Source organism: Haliotis asinina, chromosome 9 (genome assembly GCF_037392515.1).
Source record: "Haliotis asinina isolate JCU_RB_2024 chromosome 9, JCU_Hal_asi_v2, whole genome shotgun sequence".
NCBI classification, from domain to species: Eukaryota; Metazoa; Mollusca; class Gastropoda; order Lepetellida; family Haliotidae; genus Haliotis; species Haliotis asinina.
In genome coordinates, this window is record NC_090288.1 from 5630782 (window position 1) to 5651895 (window position 21114).

Consider the following 21114-nt stretch of genomic DNA (forward strand, 5'->3'; position numbering starts at 1 on the left):
TGTGTAGGGTGGTATGAACAGTATTGTCTGTGTAGGGTGGTATGAACAGTATTGTCTGTGTAGGGTGGTAGGAACAGTATTGTCTGTGTAGGTTGGTATGAACAGTATTGTCTGTGTAGGTTGGTAGGAACAGTATTGTCTGTGTAGGGTGGTAGGAACAGTATTGTCTGTGTAGGGTGGTAGGAACAGTATTGTCTGTGTAGGGTGGTAGGAACAGTATTGTCTATGTAGGTTGGTGGGAACAGTATTATCTGTGTAGGGTGGTATGAACAGTATTATCTGTGTAGGGTGGTATGAACAGTATTGTCTGTGTAGGTTGGTAGGAACAGTATTGTCTGTGTAGGTTGGTATGAACAGTATTGTCTGTGTAGGTTGGTATGAACAGTATTGTCTATGTAGGTTGGTGGGAACAGTATTATCTGTGTAGGGTGGTATGAACAGTATTGTCTGTGTAGGTTGGTATGAACAGTATTGTCTGTGTAGGGTGGTAGGAACAGTATTGTCTGTGTAGGTTGGTATGAACAGTATTGTCTGTGTAGGGTGGTAGGAACAGTATTGTCTGTGTAGGGTGGTAGGAACAGTATTGTCTGTGTAGGTTGGTATGAACAGTATTGTCTATGTAGGTTGGTGGGAACAATATTATCTGTGTAGGGTGGTATGAACAGTATTGTCTGTGTAGGTTGGTAGGAACAGTATTGTCTGTGTAGGGTGGTAGGAACAGTATTGTCTGTGTAGGTTTGTATGAACAGTATTGTCTGTGTAGGTTGGTAGGAACAGTATTGTCTGTGTAGGGTGGTAGGAACAGTATTGTCTGTGTAGGTTGGTATGAACAGTATTGTCTGTGTAGGTTGGTATGAACAGTATTATCTGTGTAGGTTGGTATGAACAGCATTGTCTGTGTAGGTTGGTAGGAACAGTATTGTCTGTGTAGGTTGGTATGAACAGTATTGTCTGTGTAGGTTGGTAGGAACAGTATTGTCTGTGTAGGGTGGTATGAACAGTATTGTCTGTGTAGGTTGGTATGAACAGTATTATCTGTGTAGGTTGGTATGAACAGTATTGTCTATGTAGGTTGGTGGGAACAGTATTATCTGTGTAGGGTGGTATGAACAGTATTGTCCATGTGTAGGGTGGTACGAACAGTATTGTCTGTGTTGTTTGGTGTGAACTGTATTGTCTGACTGTTAGGGTGCTATAAACTGTATTGTCTGTGTAGGGTGGTATGAACAGTATTGTCTTTCAATGTGGTGTGATATGAACACTGGTTCTCTCTATTTATTGTTGAAATCAGCAATATTCCAGCTACATGCCGGCGGTCTGTAAGTAATCAAGTCTGGACCATACAACTCTGTGATCAACGGCATGAGCATCGATCTGCGCAATTGGGATACGATGACACGTGTCAACTAAGTCAACGAAACTCTCCACCTGACCCCGTTAGTCAGACAAGCATGGATTGCTGAAGAACAATTCTAACACCTATATTCACGGGTACAATAGGGACATATACAAGCGGTTACGAATGAAGAAACTGATGCCGATCCAAGGGACCCAACTCGTAATGCAAGTGATTAAAGAAGCGGCTGTAAAATATTGTCATGACTCCTTTAAGTGTTCATTTTCACAAACTGCAACCATGCCTCAGCGACGCTTCCTATCATTAACTACTTTATGTTGAGTTGTCGCTACACAGAAGAAACGGCCATGTTTTCCTACTAGATCAATACTGATATAAGTGAATCAAAATCTGCAGCGCCCATTATTTACTTCTGCAAGGGACATGCGCCATGATCTAACGAAAAACACAAACTTGTACCATTAATCCCTGGAGACATCTGCCATCAAATACATGTACATATGATTTCGAGCAACATATTGTCTTACTGAGTCGAAAAACGGATCTGCAAAGATGTTTATGTCCACAGCTCTGTGTGTTCTGATCGATCCCGTCTGGGAAAGTTAATACAGAGTTGCCTGATCTAGAATGCAAGAACACTCATTTGAAGGCTAGAAAGCAAACCGTTTTTGAGGCACTACGAATTGTGTACATGAAGGCTCGGCTTATTAATGCGGTATGTTTTGAGTCAGAGATCTGTCCGGACAACACTATGGGACAGCACTGCACTGAGTAACGACAGTCAATTAAAAATGGTAAATAACAAGATGAGCTTTGCATGAAGACGCTTTGAACAGAATGTCAGTATATCCCTCAGAACGATGCAACAGAAACGACCGGGGTGATCAAGGTGTTAGTTTTATTAGCTTGAATCACTTGGGCAAGGCTATGGTGCTGGCAAACCATGGCATAAAATCAGAGCTTCAAACTCACTGTCAGTATGTGTGTGTATTCAAGGGACGCAACTCTGCTCGTAGCAATGTAGGGGAATGCCGGTCATGACGTCCCGGTACGTGTTCACGTTAGGCTAGAAAATATCATATCAGTGTCCACCTGTTTATACCACCACGTTGATATCTATCTCCTTGTTGTTGTTTCACTCTGCTACTGACATGCATTTCTACAAGTTGAGCAAAATTATACATTAACCGTAAAAATGGATTAGGTTTTAAAGTTCAGAATTCACTAGAATTTCTGGGCTGAGTCATGCTCACTGGTGTTCAAATTCGCACTGTGCAATTACGACACTCGTTAACAATAGAAGGTGTCTCCGACAAACCTCTTGGCGACGAACTACTCGGCCGAGGTGATAGACCATCGTCTAGATCAGATATTGTTTCCATCCAATCCTCGGTCCTGTCTGCCCGGATGTTCATTTATGGCGACTTGTTCTCCGTGAGTGAGTGAGTAAGTGAGTAGGTTTTTTTTATTATTATCAATAAGGTCAACATAAACAGGGCTTAACAATAGGGACCCCACTGTGCCCGAGTTTGGGTTAATGGATGAGTCTGTGTAATGTATCCAGCAAATATTCGGTTCGCATGCACGCACGCACGCACGCACGCACGCACGCACTCACGCACGCACGCAGACACACACACACACACACACACACACACACACACGGCCTCACCAGCGACTACGTCGACGATGAAGAGTCGCCGTCCGACTTGAGTATGTTTATAAGTGACAGAGCTGGTCTCCACATCGGGAAGATTGGCCACTCAGTCCCGATGTGAGCTCTGTCACATATTTACAATCAACAGGGACTGTTTCAACCATTATTCCCCAACCAGAATAAAACAAGGCTGCTACTGTTTCAACTCTAGAGCTGACTCTGTCTTCCATCTCTTGTTCCCCATCCTGACGGACCCCCTTTGACATATTCTTAGAATTTGTTCTGTACGGGGATGTGACGTGTGGGTGGAGCTACTATTGATATTCGGTAACCATCAGACCGCACAACAAACGGCAATGACACATGCTTTAAAGTACAATAAACTTCACCTAACTTTTATTGACGTGAATACACCTGCAGCACGACGTGGGTGTGTCCTTATTGTTTGTACTCAGGTACTCGAGTGTGTCAAATCTCTTCCTGTGATTCCATACAATATATATATATATATGTATATATGTGCTGCCACTGTGTCCTCAAGTACGTACTGAACTAAAATATAGTTCTTGTGACAACAGCTGTGCATTGCCATAAACCCTGTACCATTTGTATACAGGTGCATTACTGGTTAGATAGATAGACAGATAGATAGATAGATAGATAGATAGATAGATAGATAGGTAAGTAGGTGGGTAGGTAAGTAGGTAGGTATGTAGATAGGTAGGTAGGTAAGTGGGTTGTAGGTAGGTAGGTAGGTGGTTTGTAGATAGGTAAGTAGGTGGGTAGGTAGGTAGGCAGGTGGTAGGTATATAGGTGGGTATGTAGATAGGTGGATAGGTAGGTAGGTGGGGAAGTGGGTTGTAGGTAGGTAGGTAGTAGGTAGGTGGGTAGGTAAGTAGGTAGATAGGTAGGTAAGTAGGTGGTAGGTAGGGAGATAGGTGGGTAGGTAAGTAGGTGGGTAGGTAGGTGGGCAGGTAGTAGGTAGGTAGGTAGGTAAGTAGGAGAGGCTGCCTACCACCCTTCCAAAGAGAAAAAAATCTTCGACGATTCAATAAGTATGCAAGGGACGACAGACTGTCACCCTGTCCCCGAGAATTATGCACCCTTATCTATATTCGTTTGAAAACGGTAAAAATGATGAGCACCATTCTTAAAGGGACAACACCATTACAACCCCATGTCCTTCATCCATACAATCCAAGAAGCAGTTGGTCAGAAGTTCTCTCAGCCAGATTTCATGCTGGTCTTTTTGCCGCCTTGGTGTTCATGGCAGTATTGAGGTCGAAGATATTGTCATCAGTGGAAACTGTGAGTTTTAAATGTTTGCTCAATAAAACTGTATTGTCAAAGATATGCCAATCAATGTAATATACGAATGGTTGGCTGACTATTGATCTGTTTGTCTATCTTGGCTGTATATGCCATTGAATTGATTTGTTATTAACTAGACTATATTTTCAAAGGAATATTGTTCGCTGTAAAGTTCAAACTTCAAATTAGCTAACATAAAAGTGTATGGCAGTTTCTTGACTTCATGAACAGTTCAGCTTGTTCCTGGGAAACTAGCCACGTTGTGTTCTGGTCAAACGTAATGCCCAGTTTCCCGGACACACCTGTAGAACTACCACGTCCGACAGCTATATAATCTGCTTCCCATATAACAGTCTTACTATTACCAGTATACACCCTATATAACAGTGTTACTATTACCAGTATACACCCTATATAACAGTGTTACTATTACCAGTATACACCCTATATGACACTGTGTTACTATTACCAACACCCGTCCTATATAACACAGTATTACTATAACAGTATACACCCTATATAACACAGTGTTGTTATAACAGTATACACCCTATATAACAGTGTTACTATAACAGTATACACCCTACATAACACAGTGTTGTTATAACAGTATACACAATATATAATAGTGTTACTATAACAGTATACACCCTATATAACACAGTGTTGTTATAACAGTATACACCCTATATAACAGTGTTACTATAACAGTATACACCCTACATAACACAGTGTTGTTATAACAGTATACACAATATATAATAGTGTTACTATAACAGTATACACCCTATATAACACAGTGTTGTTATAACAGTATACACCCTATATAACAGTGTTACTATAACAGTATACACCCTATATAACACAGTGTTGTTATAACAGTATACACCCTACATAACACAGTGTTACTATAACTAGCATCCGTCCTATATAGCAATGTTACTATACCAGTATACACCCTATATAACATAGCATTACTATAACAGTGTACACCCTATATAACACAGTGTTGCTTTAACCAGCATCCGCCGTATATAACACAGTGTTACTATTACCAGTATACACCCTTGCTCTAGCACAGTGTAACTAAAAACAGTGTGCACCCTTCGGGAAACAGTGTTACTATAGCACGTGTGCACGCTGTCTAGCACAACTGTATAACTCTCTATACTCTGCACGTGTTCTATATAACAGTATATTATCAACTACAGACTGCAAGTGTTGTATATAACACTGTATAACTCTTTACACTCTGTACGTGTTCTATATAAAAGTGTATTATCAACTACAGACTGCAAGCGTCTTATATAACGCTATATGACTCCCTATACCTTGTACGTCTTCTGTATAACAGTGTATTATCAACTACAGACTGCTAGTGTTCAGTATAACACTGTTCTACACCCTTAAAGCTGTACGTGTTCCATAACACAGTGTTACTATATGTTGCACGTGTTCTTGGTTACACTGATCTCCTAAACTGGGTGGTATCGAATGTGTGAATCTTGACGCTCAACACTTGGACTGTTGCTGCTCACGTCACGTCACGTCACGTCACAACGACTGCAGGAATCAGGTCGACAGGCTCGATGACTTGGTTGAGGCATGTCATTGTATCACAGTTGCATAAGTCGATGCTCATGATATCAACCAGAGGTTTTCTCTTCCAGACTCGATTATTTGGAGACCGCCGCCATACACATACCATAAACAAAAATGCAATGCGGCGTTCAAGAGCAAATACATTTTGCGGAACTGGAAAGGGAGGTAACTTGCGTGCTTGAAAGCACGTGTGCATGTTAATTTCACGCAGATAGAACCAACGGCATGCCTGATGCAACGACAAAACACAGGTGTAAACTGATACGAGACTACGTGAGACACCACGAGACTTGGCACCTGCCCTTGGCATGAATGAGCTCCGAATACAAGGACTCCTGCACGAACGTTACAAGACACACTTTCTTGGACTGCTGCAGAAAATATTACGCCCGGCTTCAGGTGAGAGGGACAGGGGATCAGGGGGTGAACCCTCCGCCACCGTTCCGGTATTACCGGGTAGGGGTGCCATATTTGGCCTTGACGTCGCGTGGATGCTGGCATTGTTATCTGATGTTTATAAATGAGTGATAAGAAATGCACTTCCTTCCATGTGGGTGAATCACAACTCGGACGTGACGTCATAACCTTTCAGCGCGACCTTGAAGGAAACGTTACAAGTTGAGGTTCGAGAGAGGAATGGTGTGTCTGTAAAACTAAGGGTTTTAGCGTCGGGAATATAACAGTAAAGTCTGGTTTAAACCGGTAAGTTGTCAACGAGTTCAATGTTCGTTGGACTTGCAGTAAATTACGTTTAGATGATATGTGAAATGTGATTTGTTCTAGGAACACCATGCAGCTATACTAACAAGCTCGCCTCGCGGCCAGTGAAGACTGAAATGCGCCAGCCCCTCAAAGAAAAGCTACAAAATGCAATCAACAAGGCACTGTTACCTGACAACGACCTGGGCGCGCTTATTGTAGGTGGGAGAAGAAGAAACCGAAAAAAGAAACCCAAGTCAAAGAATAATGGTAAGTAAATTCAAGTCTCTGACACGTGGCTGGTAAAATGGCGCACTCACATGTTCACGCGGGCTTGGAGGAGCCACGTGCTGTGTGCAACGCTCTCGTGTTGCCATTCCTGGAATTCCACTGGCACCGAACATGTGGGCTGCGTTTTGGCGCGTGTGATCCTCTCACAAGTCATAGTAAATTGTAAACAAGAGGTGTGAATCAGAATACAGCAGGGAAGCGTGATTTCATTCACTAACAGAAACCATGAACTATGTGAGTAGTACTACGTATTATGGACACTAGGCTAACCGTTATTTTTATGAAATCTTTAGTTACACAATGGATTTATTTCATGTGTTTTTATTAGGCTTAACGGGGCGGTTGGACGCACCTCTTAGCTCTCCTGGTCAGTCCTGTTTGACATACACTGGTGCTCATGCTGTTTGATCACCGAATTGTGTGGTCTAGACCAATTATTTTACAGACCACCCTGTGATCATATTTGCAATGTCCTGTATATCTATTTGACGTCTCTACATGTTGAAACTGCAATTTGTTATGGCCATTAATCAAATATTTTAGATGGGGGTGTGAGTTTTTCTATTTTTTTTGGTTGTAATTGTGTAGGTATGTAGGTCTGGGTGGTCCAAGAGGTGTTAAGTTGGTGAAAGAAGAAAAGAAAAGAAAGAAAGGTCTGGGGATCGAACCGGCCATGGTAGAACATTAACATTTTTCAGCTGAAGAAAGTTCTGAACCATCCTGGGAGTATGAGGTCTGGCATTACGTTGCTGTAGAAACAGGAGTACAACAGGACGTAAAAGTTGATCAGTGTAACACTGGGCTGCTGAATTTGCGTCAAAAGCAATAAGCTGTCAAATCTCTGCATAACACCCCATTTCCCCATTTCCTCACCAAATGGAACTGTCTCTTTAGTACAGCAGTTCTCTCCCTTCTACAGCTGTAGGCTCGAACCCGACCATCAGCTCTGAATAACTGGAACGCCTTTCATCAATAACGAGAATCCGTTGCCAATTTCGATTCTGTAAGTGCTGCAACTGCACAGAACGGGCAAACAAGAGTCGGTGACGTCGATGAGGAGGGGTCAAGGTCATAACACGGAAGGGTCGATAAACACGAATACCATAATCTCTTGTCGTCTACTAACTGTACGTCGTCTGACCACATGATTCGATGATGCTGCTGCTGCTGTTGACGTCACGTCACAGTGACGAAGCTATTACGTAAATGCAATAAGCACATGTACCGATCTCAATTGTTAGTGGTAACTCGTGGCCTGTCGGTCCTTGGCCTGTCGACAGTAACACCTGTTCATCTCAGTCTTGTCTGGAGCCTTGCTAGTGTTGCAGCCGGTGATCCTTGCCACATGATGGCGCCTGGCTCCAAGCTGGAGGGTGCCAGTCGCCCTCTCGCGCTGTTCTGCTATTAGTCTCGGGATGCCACTTGATGTAATCGTCTTCCTTATGGTCTTTGGGGTACTCAGGGCAGGGGTGTTATACCCATTAGCACTGCGATCTTGTGGTGCATGTGCATTACACTTTTTACCATTAAAACATTTTTTGGCGGCAATCAATGCATTTTCATTTCACTTGGGATCAGAGTGGTGTGCTGTGTTTGGGTGATATGCTTTTGTAATTTGGAAACAAAATTCGGTATAAAAAAAATTAAAAACATCGAACTTAAAATGTTGGTCTAGTTTCTTTTACCCGTCAGTTGCTATATACACTTTTGAAAGTGTTCCAGAATTTGAAATATTTCAGAAGGATCTCACTGCCGAATATTTGTTTGCCTTGTGGCTTTTTCCGCACATAACTTGGATAAGCGTGGCTGTTATCCCGAGACAAGTCTTCGGGAAGTTTCGGAAAGGGGCGATTGGTGGCAAATGGAGTCGCTGCTTTTCCCGGAATAGTACGAGTTGCTTACGAATGGAATGATCAGGAAAGCTACAGTTGGAATAGACTTCCTGATCACGTAATATTGAAAAGGTTATCGCGAGGCATACTGAACGACATTTTCGAGCTGTTTGACACATTCCGTCAAAAGCTGTCTACAGATTCAATAGTTGAACGGAGAATACTTAACTAGTGGAAATTACTGCCATACCAATCTACCATCTACAGCCATAAATAATGCGTTCCATTTTCTTTAAGGTTTGTTTAGGGACATTGCCAAAGATATCTTAGAGCGGTGTGTGAAATGGAACTTACCAACTAGTGAGTGAGTTTAGTTTTACGCCGCTTTTAGCAATAATCCAGCAATATCACGGCAGGGACTCTGTGCTTCACGCGTTGTACCTATGTGGGAAAGCGAGACTGGGTATTCGGCGTGACGAGCGAACGCTTTAACCACTAAGATACCCCCACCGTCCCCAGTTTTAAAACTGGGTTCAAGAACAATGTCGGCTTCTTCATAGTCATTTCATTGCTGGTCAAAGTTTGCGAAAAATCTTTCGGGAGTGACCACCTGTATTACAGCCACAATTTCTACATTTGTCAATAATTTTTTAAATGCACAAATATTCCATAACGTGTCAGATGCGTAGGTCGATGTCCATGTTGTTGATCACTGGATTGTCTGGTCTAGACTCGATTATTTACAGACCGCATCCAAACAGCTGTAATACTGCTGAGTGCACCCACTCACTCACCAAGAACCCAGATAATACTATCGAGCGCTGTAAGATGCAGGGTGCCGCAACCGGTAAAACAGCTACTGTAGACAAATACATGTTACGTCATAGCTCCATTTTATCCAAACAGGGGCCATTTATCTGTGTGGGGTATTGCCCCTCGGTCACGGCTGACTGGCCCAAAATAATTAACGAAACAAATCAGCAACTGTAACATTCCTCGGGCATTTTTAATCTCCAATTAACTGACTTAGTTTTCCTTTGACTAGCCAGCCTTGCTACCAATCATCAGACTAGTATATCATAGCCAGCATGTGTTAAGTCTATTGTTAAAGTCAAACTGGTAAAGCAGGTATCCACTTGCTTTCAAATCTGGACGGGCTATCTCGGGTATATATAGCTCGCCATTGAGTAACTCCTGGTTTGCCGGAGATCCTCCTTGTAGTGTATAAGGTCAGTCGCCGTTACTTTGCCCTTTTTTTTTGTAGATCGTGTTTAACGGTCTCATTCTGTTGCTCTGCTGGAACAACGAGTTTATGTTACAGCAGTCGGGTGTTCTGTTCAGATTTCGTGTTGTTAAAAATTTAATAAAATCAAAACGATATAGAATAACTGAGTTAAACTGTTTCGCTTTTATATTATGTCCTTTGGTTACATGAGTCATGAATCGAAGTTGACATGTTGTCCAAATGTATGCGTAACATGATTGTCAGCCTATGTCTTTTATCTTCATTTATATCCATGTCAAGTCATATGTCTTGATGTTTTGTAATGTCACTGGAAATATATATTTTATACAAGTACTTCCATATCGTCGTAAATGTTTTCATCTAGACAAAAGCAGTGACCATATATATCGAGAATACAGTCTTGAGATGTAGTGTTGTATCAAAATGAACACAATGTTTCTGAAAATATGCTTTTAAAAGCAGTAGGGGAACTTCATTTTCAATTTACGATTGAAAAAAAAAACAGAGTCATTATCGCAGTCAATTAATGTTGATATGATAATAATGATTGTTTTGAGAGTTCATCACCACCTGTACTTCCCTGCCTTTTTAACAGACTATTTCCGTTGTCTTGGGGAAAATAATCCCGAAGCACCAAGTGTGTACTTTCTCGTGCACGTCAGTACGCTTGGTTGAACTGTTGTTTCTATAGGTTCATCGTAACACAAATAGTTTCGTGACCCTGATTTCGGACAGCTGTCGTTGTTATTGATTAATCCGGACACTTGTCAATGTGGATAAAACTTTAAAACGGAACCTACTCTATTTTGAAGGTGTTTTTCGGTTTGTTTGTTTTGGGGTTTTGTTGTTGTTGTTGTTGTTGTTGTTGTTTGGTTGGGTTTTTTTTCTGTCAAACCAGTGTTACCTTTGTTTTTGTCAATGTACATCCGTGCACGTAAACTTATCACCGAGTATCGGATTTGAAATATCCGGAAACATCGGGAACGACTAGACAATGGACTTTGTATTTTGTTGTTGGGTGGATGTTTCCGGGTTGAAATATAATTTTTATGTACCCAGTACCTAATGTATTCTCTAAGGTGATACCGAGAACTCCCGTATTTAAGCCCGGGGCGTATGCACAATAATGCATAGTATTCTGATAAAAGTGATGAGAAAAGAATGGAAATGTAATCAGAAAACTGGTCCATAAATTCAAAATTGAAAATTGCACAACACAATTTATTAGGGTTGAGATCACTGGCTGACATCCAATACAATGACTAGTCTCTACAGCGAGTATCTAGAGCATCACAGTCTCTCCATTTGGAAAGGGAAGTCACTCTAAACACCCAAGATTTAAATCCAAATTTAACCCCATGGATACGGAAACAAATCATGTATTTTGACCCATGGGTTAAATTTCGCGTGGGCCTAAGTACTGGAATTTCCAGTACATGCAGGGTATCGGGTGGTCAGGTTTGATGAACCGGCCGGATGTTGATTGTGTCCCTTACCCCGGCGTTGTTCTTAACGTTGACCACTGGTTTATCTGGACCATGCACATGCTGTTTCCCTGAAATATTTTTCTCTCTTTGTAGTCAAGAACAAGAAGAATGCGAAGAAGACAGAAGGGAAGAGCAAGAAGCTTGGTTTACTGTCCACAAGGGACGACAGCGGGCACGGTAAGGCGGCACTTTGTTGTCTTTTATTGCATCTGCATACCAGCTTTGTGTTCCTGCTGTCGCACAGCTGCGGCCATTCATATATACTAGTATACACAGAGAACGTACTTAAGCAGCCCCAGAATGAGCCCCGATCTAAACCCATTTGGAACATATCTGCGACACCCTTCATCGCCGTGTGCAACAAAAGCGATCCTCCTGTATGGAACCATTCTCTTGCCACAGAGGTTACTCCTGTCATATCTTCCTAAGTAGGAATAGAACCTGATCCACCGAACGCCGCTGTACACGAAGGATGGCGTAGCCTGTCCCTTCAGAGGAACAGGAGACCGACATGAGGCATGAGGAGGAGAGTGCTGGTGTCTTACAGTCATGTATGCTATTTGTATTGACTTAAGACACGCGAAATGACATTTGAATGTTCACATTCAACATGAAACATTCCAGGGTCTTGTACTTACTTGTACAAACCTGGGTTTTGTTTGAATCAGTGTTTTATGAAATGAGTAATAACCATCATAAACTCAACATGGATTCCGATCATGTTGTCATTTTGGATGGGTCAGTGCATCTTGCGGGTCAGGAAAAAGTCATGTTTTTTGTACGTGTTGAAAACCTGTGATTGCAAACGTACATGGGTGCTGAATTAAGTGCAGAGGCCATACAATTTCCGATATATCTTCAGCAACCCAAATGCGTGCCACAAAAGGTGACTATGCTTGTCGTAATAGGCGACTAGCGGGATCGGGTGGTCAGGCTCACTGACTTGGTTGGCACATGTCATCGGTTCCCAATTGCGCAGATCGATGCTCATGTTGTTGATGGCTGGATTGTTTGGTGTAGACTCAATTACTTACAAACCGCCACTATACAGCAGGACCTGCTGCTGAGTACGGCATAAAACTAAACTCCATACAATCACGACACGCTCACACTTCCTTAATCATACAACCACGGCCAAATTCTCTGTACATCCACGTCCCACATTATACAACACCTTTGCCTAGTGTACAACCATCATGTATACAAACAGGAACCGGAGGCTTGATTGTATATACAACAATGACGTACCTCCAGTATCAAAACCACACCCGACTTCACTGTAAAGCCACGTGTCCTCCGTTGTTCAGCCACACCCATGTTCTGTATACGACAGATACTGCCACTTTCAGTGTACAACGACGATCATTCAGCATAAAACCACACACCCTCCATTAGACAGCCACGTCAATGTTCTGTGTACACCTTTTACGGTCAGTGCAAAACGACGACTTTTCTATAAAAAAAAACTCACACCGTCTCTTTTTTAACCACGTTCTGTGCCCCCAAAATCTTATTTTCAACGGAAAGCGACTCCTTCAATTAAGAAGCGATGGAGTTGCTAAATGGTTACACCGAAGACTGGGTTCAGTCCTCGTTACACCGAAGACTGGGTTCAGTCCTCGTTACACCGAAGACTGGGTTCTGTCCTCGTGTGCTCAGTTTTGTGGATCCAGTTCTTACTATCGCATGGCTTGCCGTTAAATACAATATCACTGAATTGAAAGCGGCATAAAGAGCTACTCACTCACATTCCAGTCAAAAACTGAAATTACGGAGTTTTATTCATTTGTATTAATAACGGAAAAGAGTAAATATGTCAAAACAAACAGAAATTTTGATTCCATGTCATTACAACAGACCTCGTCCCGACGAGCCAGTGTCAGCCTTCGTTAAAACAGCATACCGACACGAGTCTTTCTGCTGCCCTTTAACGGCATACATAATTGCCCGGATGTCGCATGATCCTGCCAATCACCTCTTACGAAGGGCCCGTAGTGTACAATTTAGTGGAGTGAAATCCATCCTGTGTCCTCCATACTATATATTCCTGCTATAATGACACAACTAGTAGGTCGCAGTGAAAGCTATCGATAACACTATAGCGTGTGCATTTTTGCAAATAAGTAATTACAATTCCGAAGCGTATATACAACCAAAAAGCGTTTCAGTGAACGCATGTAGTTAATAATCTCACTTCTCACTGGTGCCAGCTTCCAGAGATGGGGGAAGTGAAACGTTAAGCTGGACGGACTGGTCAAAAATTGGTCCAAATGGTTCACTCTTCCCCACAAGCTCTTCCTGCTGTAGGCGGTTCAGAACGACCACATTTCTCCATGCACACGGGAATCGATTCTTGGCTCAATCCTGCGTGGACCGATCGCAGGTGTGACCTCACACAGGTGAAGCTTTAAGTATACTGTGTGTAAACTGTTTGTATATATACTTACTGTCGGCGTTCGAGCTTACACTCGAGACGAAGCGCAGGATACTGTGACGTCACGGATTATCTGTCTCAAAGGATACGTTGAAATCGCGTAAGTGGAACAGTTTTATTTGGTTCTGAAAAGTGGTTAGCGAATGATTGGAAACATCTGTCTACCGAGCTGTGCGTTTGTAAATGTTATTGTTGTCAGCTACAGCTGCAACCGACTGTATTCACATTCCCATTTTGTCATATTTTAATACAGCTAGATAGCACAATAACACAAAAATAGACAGGTTTGAGTTATGGGATAAGGTGTTTATTCATTTGTTTAGTGTTAATGATTGATTTCATGTTATCTGTCTTATCAAATGTAAATTGTTCTATTGATTTCGCACCTGTACGATCATCATATCTGTATCTGACTGATTCCCGGTGACTATTCTCGACAATGGCATTAACGTCGTTTGAACATTGTAAGTCGCGAACGAAGCAGTAGTGTAGTATAGTTGTCTGCGTCGTTCATGTCGTTGAAACTTACACTGGGAGAATAAGGATTGAAATGAAGCCCAGAAACCAAGCTGGTCGTAAGACTTGACTTATGAATCGATGGGTCAAAGTCGTATAATTGCCTGTCGTCGTTCCCCTAGGACGTTTCTCATTACATCAATCACTGGTTGGTGTGGTCTAGACCCGACAGGTTACGGTGCCCCGCTGACAGGTGTAATAATGCTGCCGTAATCAATAAACAATCCGTGATTCTTCACACGGTGTCCTATCTGGACCTTAATCTGATAACGGAAAATTGTTTTATTCGGCGCTAGCGGGTGCTGTATTGGTACAAGGAGACGTTTTAGTTTTGTCTATGCTAAATTAACTGTTATTGTCAGTGACGTCAATTAGCCTAGTTTCGTGTTACTTTTCTGACTCAGCTATAACCTTGTAGTTTTTGTTCTATAAAGTGCTGGTTAGGTTTAGATCGAGTGAGTGAATTTAGTTAGGTCGCTTTTAGCAATGTTCCATCAATATTACGGCGGGGGACACGCGTGTGTGTGTACGTGTCTCTCTGCATATTTTCTTAACTCCCAGTAATAAATACAAGCATACATATTTATAGTTTAGAAAGAAATGTATGAGTTGTAGGTATAACATATATTCACTGGGCTAGTCGTGTTAGTAAGACTTACATTAGTTCTTCATAACAACTATGTACATGCAACATATTTTTATATTTACAGTTGGAACCATATACATTCTCGCGAAATTGCAACCATGTGCATTTATACAGGGATGATGTGTCTGTTACGTGTAATATAAACACGGGATGTACATAAGTTGCAGCAACATTGTAAAATCGCGTATATTTGTTGCAACTATACACGCACGCAAAACAACCATTCCAGCAAAAGTATACGACATATACAGTCACTGTAGCAATATTATATAAATGGCATATATGCCTTGTAGCTACTATATCCATAAGCACCATATGCAGCAATACGTGTCATAAAAATCCATTCTTGCAACCTTGCATAAATTGTATGTATGTATAGCGGCAAAACATGGCACCTATATTCATGACAGTTACAATATGACCGCGTCATGTATTGTGAGGTCGGGATCACTGGTCGATGATGGAAAGTTTATCAGAGTGGAAAGCTATTTGTAATACGATTTCCTGTGGCCCCATGACAGTATCTGAATCATCAATGGCCGGTTGCCGGGCCGACAGTGCTGCCATTATCAGGAGCAACAGATGCGACCACGCGGCCATTGTTGCGGAGTGAGACGTTCGGTACAGCATCTCTGTCCCAGTATGGAATAGCAGTAACGTCGTTGTCAGCGTTGTGTTTATGAGCATGTATGTTGTCGAGTTGATTATTCGCATGCCAGGGTACATAAAAGCGAGAGGATAACTCAAGTAGATCGTGTTGATAACGGCACAGCCTGTGCGCTATCTTGAAGTTATATCAGGATAACTACAAAGCTCTGCGTACATCCAAAATCATTGCATTAATCTGGAAATAGCTTAGGATTATCCAGTACAGCTTAGATTGCTGTCACCCGGACTCCGAAACACAAATACCCAATACAACCCATGGAATTCTACAAGAGTTAGAGAGTCTAGATTAAATGAATACTGTTACAGACCTCGTTATATATTTTCATTGCTTTAACAGCAGGCTGGACTTTGTCTCAGTCTAAGTAAACTTCGTCTCAGTGTATTTCGTTACACTCCACCACTGAGGGTAACAAAACCTAGTAGAAGGTCGCGTCAGGTTACCTTTAAGCGACCAATGACTGTCCAATCAAACGCGAGACCGTTCAGTAGATTTAACCAACCAGACAACGGCTACTAGTTAGGGATCGGAGGGATTTTCAAAATATACACTGACACCTATCTCTTCACAAACAAAAATCCGCATATAACACAGTTATTTGACCTACAATATATACGCTTTGGGGTTTCTGTTGACACGATTACAATTAGCTAATTTACCATTCGATAACATCCTTGAATACTGCCCAAAACACAGTTTTCAGCGACTGTTTACTCACCGTTGTCATGGTTGTACGTACGCTGTGTGCATCACCCGGAAGCGAGCGTACGCTAAGTAACATTGGGAATCGTTCCTGTACGAACCTTTTCGAGATAAAAAGTTCAAAGGGTATGTGTGAATGTGCACTTTCGCGATTTGGTAAGCTGTGTTCTGATTGGTCAGTCTCAAAGGTTACCTGACGCGACCTCCCATAAGGTTTTGTTAGACTCGGTAGTGGAGTGTGACGAAAAGTACTGAGGATAAGTTTACTTAGACTTGACTTTGTCAGATAGTATCAGTCAGAGACTAAACGCAAGTGCAGTGCGCCCGCCTAATGCATGAATTCAAATCCCAACGAATACCAAGAGCGAGTTATTACTGCCTCTGATGGTCTGAAACAGAAGAACAGTTAAGGTATTTGCTCACTTGAAGCTTCACAGCATTTGAATACTCTATCGTGCATTAGGCACTGGTACACGTGCCAGAGTGTTTTCCATGTGAAGTTTGTATTCCTAGTGTTGTGATGAAGGTTTCAGGTGGTTTGTGTAATACTTTCTACCATCCCTCCCTAAAGAAAGTTCCCCTCATTAAACAAGCACGAAAATAGTATTTGATGCGGATGTTGTAGTGTTTGGACAATACATGTGCGGTGTCTCGGCGATATTTTGTTCAGCCTAGTACTGTTTTTATAGCTTCACAACACAATCATAGCGTTGTTGCCGTTTTAATCTGTGGTCAGTTCTAAGCACAGTCGCCAATGGCTGAAGGAATGGTATAAATCCAGTTTGGGTCCATGCAGGTCGACAAAGTGTGGTGATCTACCTTTGGTTGTTGGTGATCTATAGACTGTTTAATATTGTCTTGTTCTCTTTCGTTTTGTGATGACATGTTAGTTTTGACTTATTATGTGTGATACTTTAGTACTTTAACTGTTCTTCGACGGCAGTTTTCAACTTCAAATTTTATTGGTCTTTAATGCAATAATCAAGTCATGATGTGGCTGAATTATTGCCGATGCATGTGACAATAATATTGACTCACTCACTCATTCACTCGTTGTTTTGAGAATGCGTGTAAATTCTTATCAAGTCTAATTTTCACATGCACCCGACATCTAAGTATTGACAGAATAGAAAAAAACGTCAGGACAAGTTATTTTTTTCCGAATTTTATCTTTTTGATTAGTAGGGTAAAGTTAAGGGATCAACAATGATCACGAACAGTTGGAAATCCGTTTCTAATTAGGTTTTGACCTAAAGATATAATAACTTTAAAATACCATGTATGGTTATTTTTCAAATGTATATATTGTGTCTGGCATTGTTGTTACACACATGTTCGGGTGAGAGAGAAACTGCGATGGTTTGTTGCCATGGTAATTGTATCTTGCCTGTAAGGAATGGTTGAGCGCTATGATCACTGAAGTATAACTAATACATATCATTGATTCAAGCCGTAAGTGAATATATTTATGAATTATAATACACAGAATTAGTTCCGGCACGTGCATGGCATGCTAGATATGTAGATACGGTCTATATCACATGATGTAGATAAGTATTCCTTCCGTATGTTGATTTATCACAGAATGTATTAATAATATTGTTCATAAAATGTGTCTGGAGTCGTAACAACGAATCGAGCTGAAACTGTTTGTTGGATGTCAGTTAACTTGTCATAAACTAGGAGAATCATGTTTCAGAAAGACAAAGTATTTATCCGTTTTACCCGGAAACGTCATGCATGGTTGAACGGAAGTTTTGTGAGGTTCAAGTATGCGTGTTTGTGTGGTTTATGCCCGCAATGACTTTAACCAAGTTGTAATGAATACTGCCAGTCCGTCTATTTGTATCACGACCAGCTCCACTGCAGGCGATGTGTAATACTGTATATTTGACTTTGGTCATATTAGTCATGGATTGAAATTATCACGGGATTTGACTGTCCATACATTGAACATTCGCCATTTGATTCTGTGCATGGACGTGTCAAGCTGTTTCTACAGTTCGATCAGCAAAGGAGACTGTTTGTTATTCTGAGCGACGCTTTATAGTGACCAACCTGGATCAGATCCCTCACAAGTGTATTTGCTTTACCGGAAACTGTAAAATTATATTTATGGTATCAGTAAAGTAACATTATTGGAAACTGTAAAGCCACATAGTTGGAAACTGTAAAGCCACATAGTTGGAAACTGTAAAGTCACATTATTGGAAACTGTAAAGTCACATTATTGGAAACTGTAAAGCCACATAGTTGGAAACTGTAAAGCCACATTGTTGGAAACTGTAAAGTCACATAGTTGGAAACTGTAAAGTCACATAGTTGGAAACTGTAAAGCCACATAGTTGGAAACTGTAAAGTCACATAGTTGAAAACAGTAAAGTCACGTTATTGGAAACTGTAAAGCCACATAGTTGGAAACTGTAAAGTCACATTATTGGAAACCTTACGGTTTTATTGTTGGACACGGTAAGTCTGTATTGCTGGGATATGTATGGCCATATTTAGTTGAGTGTTATTGAGGCAATTATAAGGTTTTATTGGAGCGAACTTTAAGGGTCTACTGGTGCCAACTCTATGTGGTGCTAATAATCACACTACAGTGCATGTGCTTACGTGCATGAGATCATGTACGGTATCAGTCTGTGACGTCATGTTTTCCTGAGACTAGCGTAAAGACTTGTTGTCACGTGAAACAAATCAGCAGAGCACCACTGCTACTTGCGTATCATTTGTACCCATCCCAAGACGTCCCCGATTTCAGCTATACTTCCCACCACCGCGAACCTTAATGTAGGTTTGGCTTTATTTCGCGGAAGGGCACAACGACTTAGCTTCACAACAGTTGATCAAGTGCACAGCTAGTGTATTCTTCCTCACTGGTGCTGGCGGTCGCCCATCTTCCACTGTGTTACTATGCCAGTCCTTCTGTCTAGAAATCTAGAGTAAAAGAGAACGGGGCGCACCTGCACATACCGGTGTATGGCTGTGTAATCATTACAGGCATAGACGCTCTGTTTAAAAGCCTTTGAGCTCGGGGGATCTTACTGCTGTTGTCTAGAGAGTGTTTCTATTGAAACAGACAAAATAAAGATGGAAGTTGAATCTTTTCTCGCATACCAGGTATCTAATACAGATATTACTGCCAAGCGATCGCAGGTCGAGATCGTGTTGAAATATTTAATGTTAATTTGTTTAGGTTCTTTCTGGTCTAGTATACTAAAGGATTCCCAAAGAACGAGGTGGGTGAACGAATTATCTGTGCCGACTAAATGAAACGTTTTAAAAGGTGTACAGAACCTTTGCCAAGGAACCTGAAGCATTCGTTCAAGAGTTGCAGAAAATCTGTTAATTAGACATATTACTCATTTTTGTGTTTATTCCGACTCTGTTTACATGTACTTTCATCCATGCATTGTTTTCTGGTTGGTGACCCTCCACTGCTTCCATACATTGAATTTTTGAGATTAGCTTTCTGATGTATGTCCCTTTAATGTATCTGTGCACAATTTAATGCTGTATTGCCCTTTCATGCTGCCATACTACGGGTGTATGTTTGCTGTAGACATCTTCAATGCCTCTTGGATGCTTCCAAACATTATCTTTTTCCGCATGTCCCTTTATTGCTTTCATACACTAATATTGTTTGACACTTCAGTGCTTCCATACATTGTCTTCTTGCGTATGTTCCTTCAATACTTCCATACACTGTTTTATTGTGTATGTCCTGTCAATAATTCCATACACTGTTCAGTACTTCCATACGCTGGTTTATTGTGTATGTCCCTTCAATACTTCCATGCACTGGCCAGTTCTGCCATACTCTGGGTTATTGTGTATGTCCCTTCGTGGCTTCCATACACTGTTCAATTCTGCCACACTCTGGGTTATTGTGTATGTCCCTTCGTGGCTTCCGTACACTGTTCAACTCTGCCATACACTGGGTTATTGTGTATGTTCCTTCATGGCTTCCATACTCTGTTCAATACTCCCATACTCTGGGTTACTGTTTATGACCCTTCATGGCTTCCATACTCTGTTCAATACTGCCATACTCTGGGTTATTGTGTATGACCCTTCATGCCTTCCATTTCATTATTTTCTGGTGTATACCACTTCAGTGTTCCCATAGCAATGGTTTTATCCCCTCCAGGTGTCTATAGTTCTGTTCAGCTTTAATATCCCTAGATTGGTGCAGCCTCACCCCTTGTTGGGTTCAACCGTACTGCTGGGCCGTTCTGTTAATCTTTTAGAGTCGAATTTGCTTGTATAATCTGTGGGAACCTGCTAATAGTACTACCACAGAAGGACAATTCATAGCCAGTTACACACGATCTTGACAGTATTGTAAATGGCCATGTCGCATATAGAGCAGGTTTCTTTACAGAGTTATGTGGCTTTGGCACACCCGAACCCTACTATCGGGGTTCAAATAAAGGTTTGCTCTGGTTAAAGTTTAGGTTTTTTCTGCATCTATGTTCGTTGATTCCATCAAAATGGTAAGCGCCTGCATTACTTCGGTTTTCCCTCCCACATCAAGCTGCCACATAATGGTATACTATTAAAGCGACGTTGAACTCAACCACCTAACTCACTAACCTTAATCAAATACCATATCAAAGCAAATACTGCTAAACCAGTTCAGCGGACTGCTAACGATCCCGGAT

At 41.5% G+C, this 21114-nt stretch overlaps 1 protein-coding gene across 2 annotated transcripts in view; it reads left to right on the forward strand.

Annotated features, from left to right (window-relative positions):
• Positions 1–6169: 6169 nt before the first annotated feature.
• Positions 6170–21114, forward strand: part of LOC137295688 (uncharacterized protein AH6.3-like) — a 34907-nt gene continuing 19962 nt past the window's right edge. Inside the window, exons 1-3 of one of the 2 annotated variants that reach the window (XM_067827171.1) lie at positions 6170–6326; positions 6711–6896; positions 11576–11659. In XM_067827171.1, coding sequence (XP_067683272.1) covers positions 6236–6326; positions 6711–6896; positions 11576–11659 — 361 coding nt within the window. In that variant the 5' untranslated portion in view covers positions 6170–6235. Of the gene's footprint in view, positions 6327–6504; positions 6630–6710; positions 6897–11575; positions 11660–21114 lie in introns of those variants that run through there. The other variant, XM_067827172.1, reaches the window with a different exon arrangement.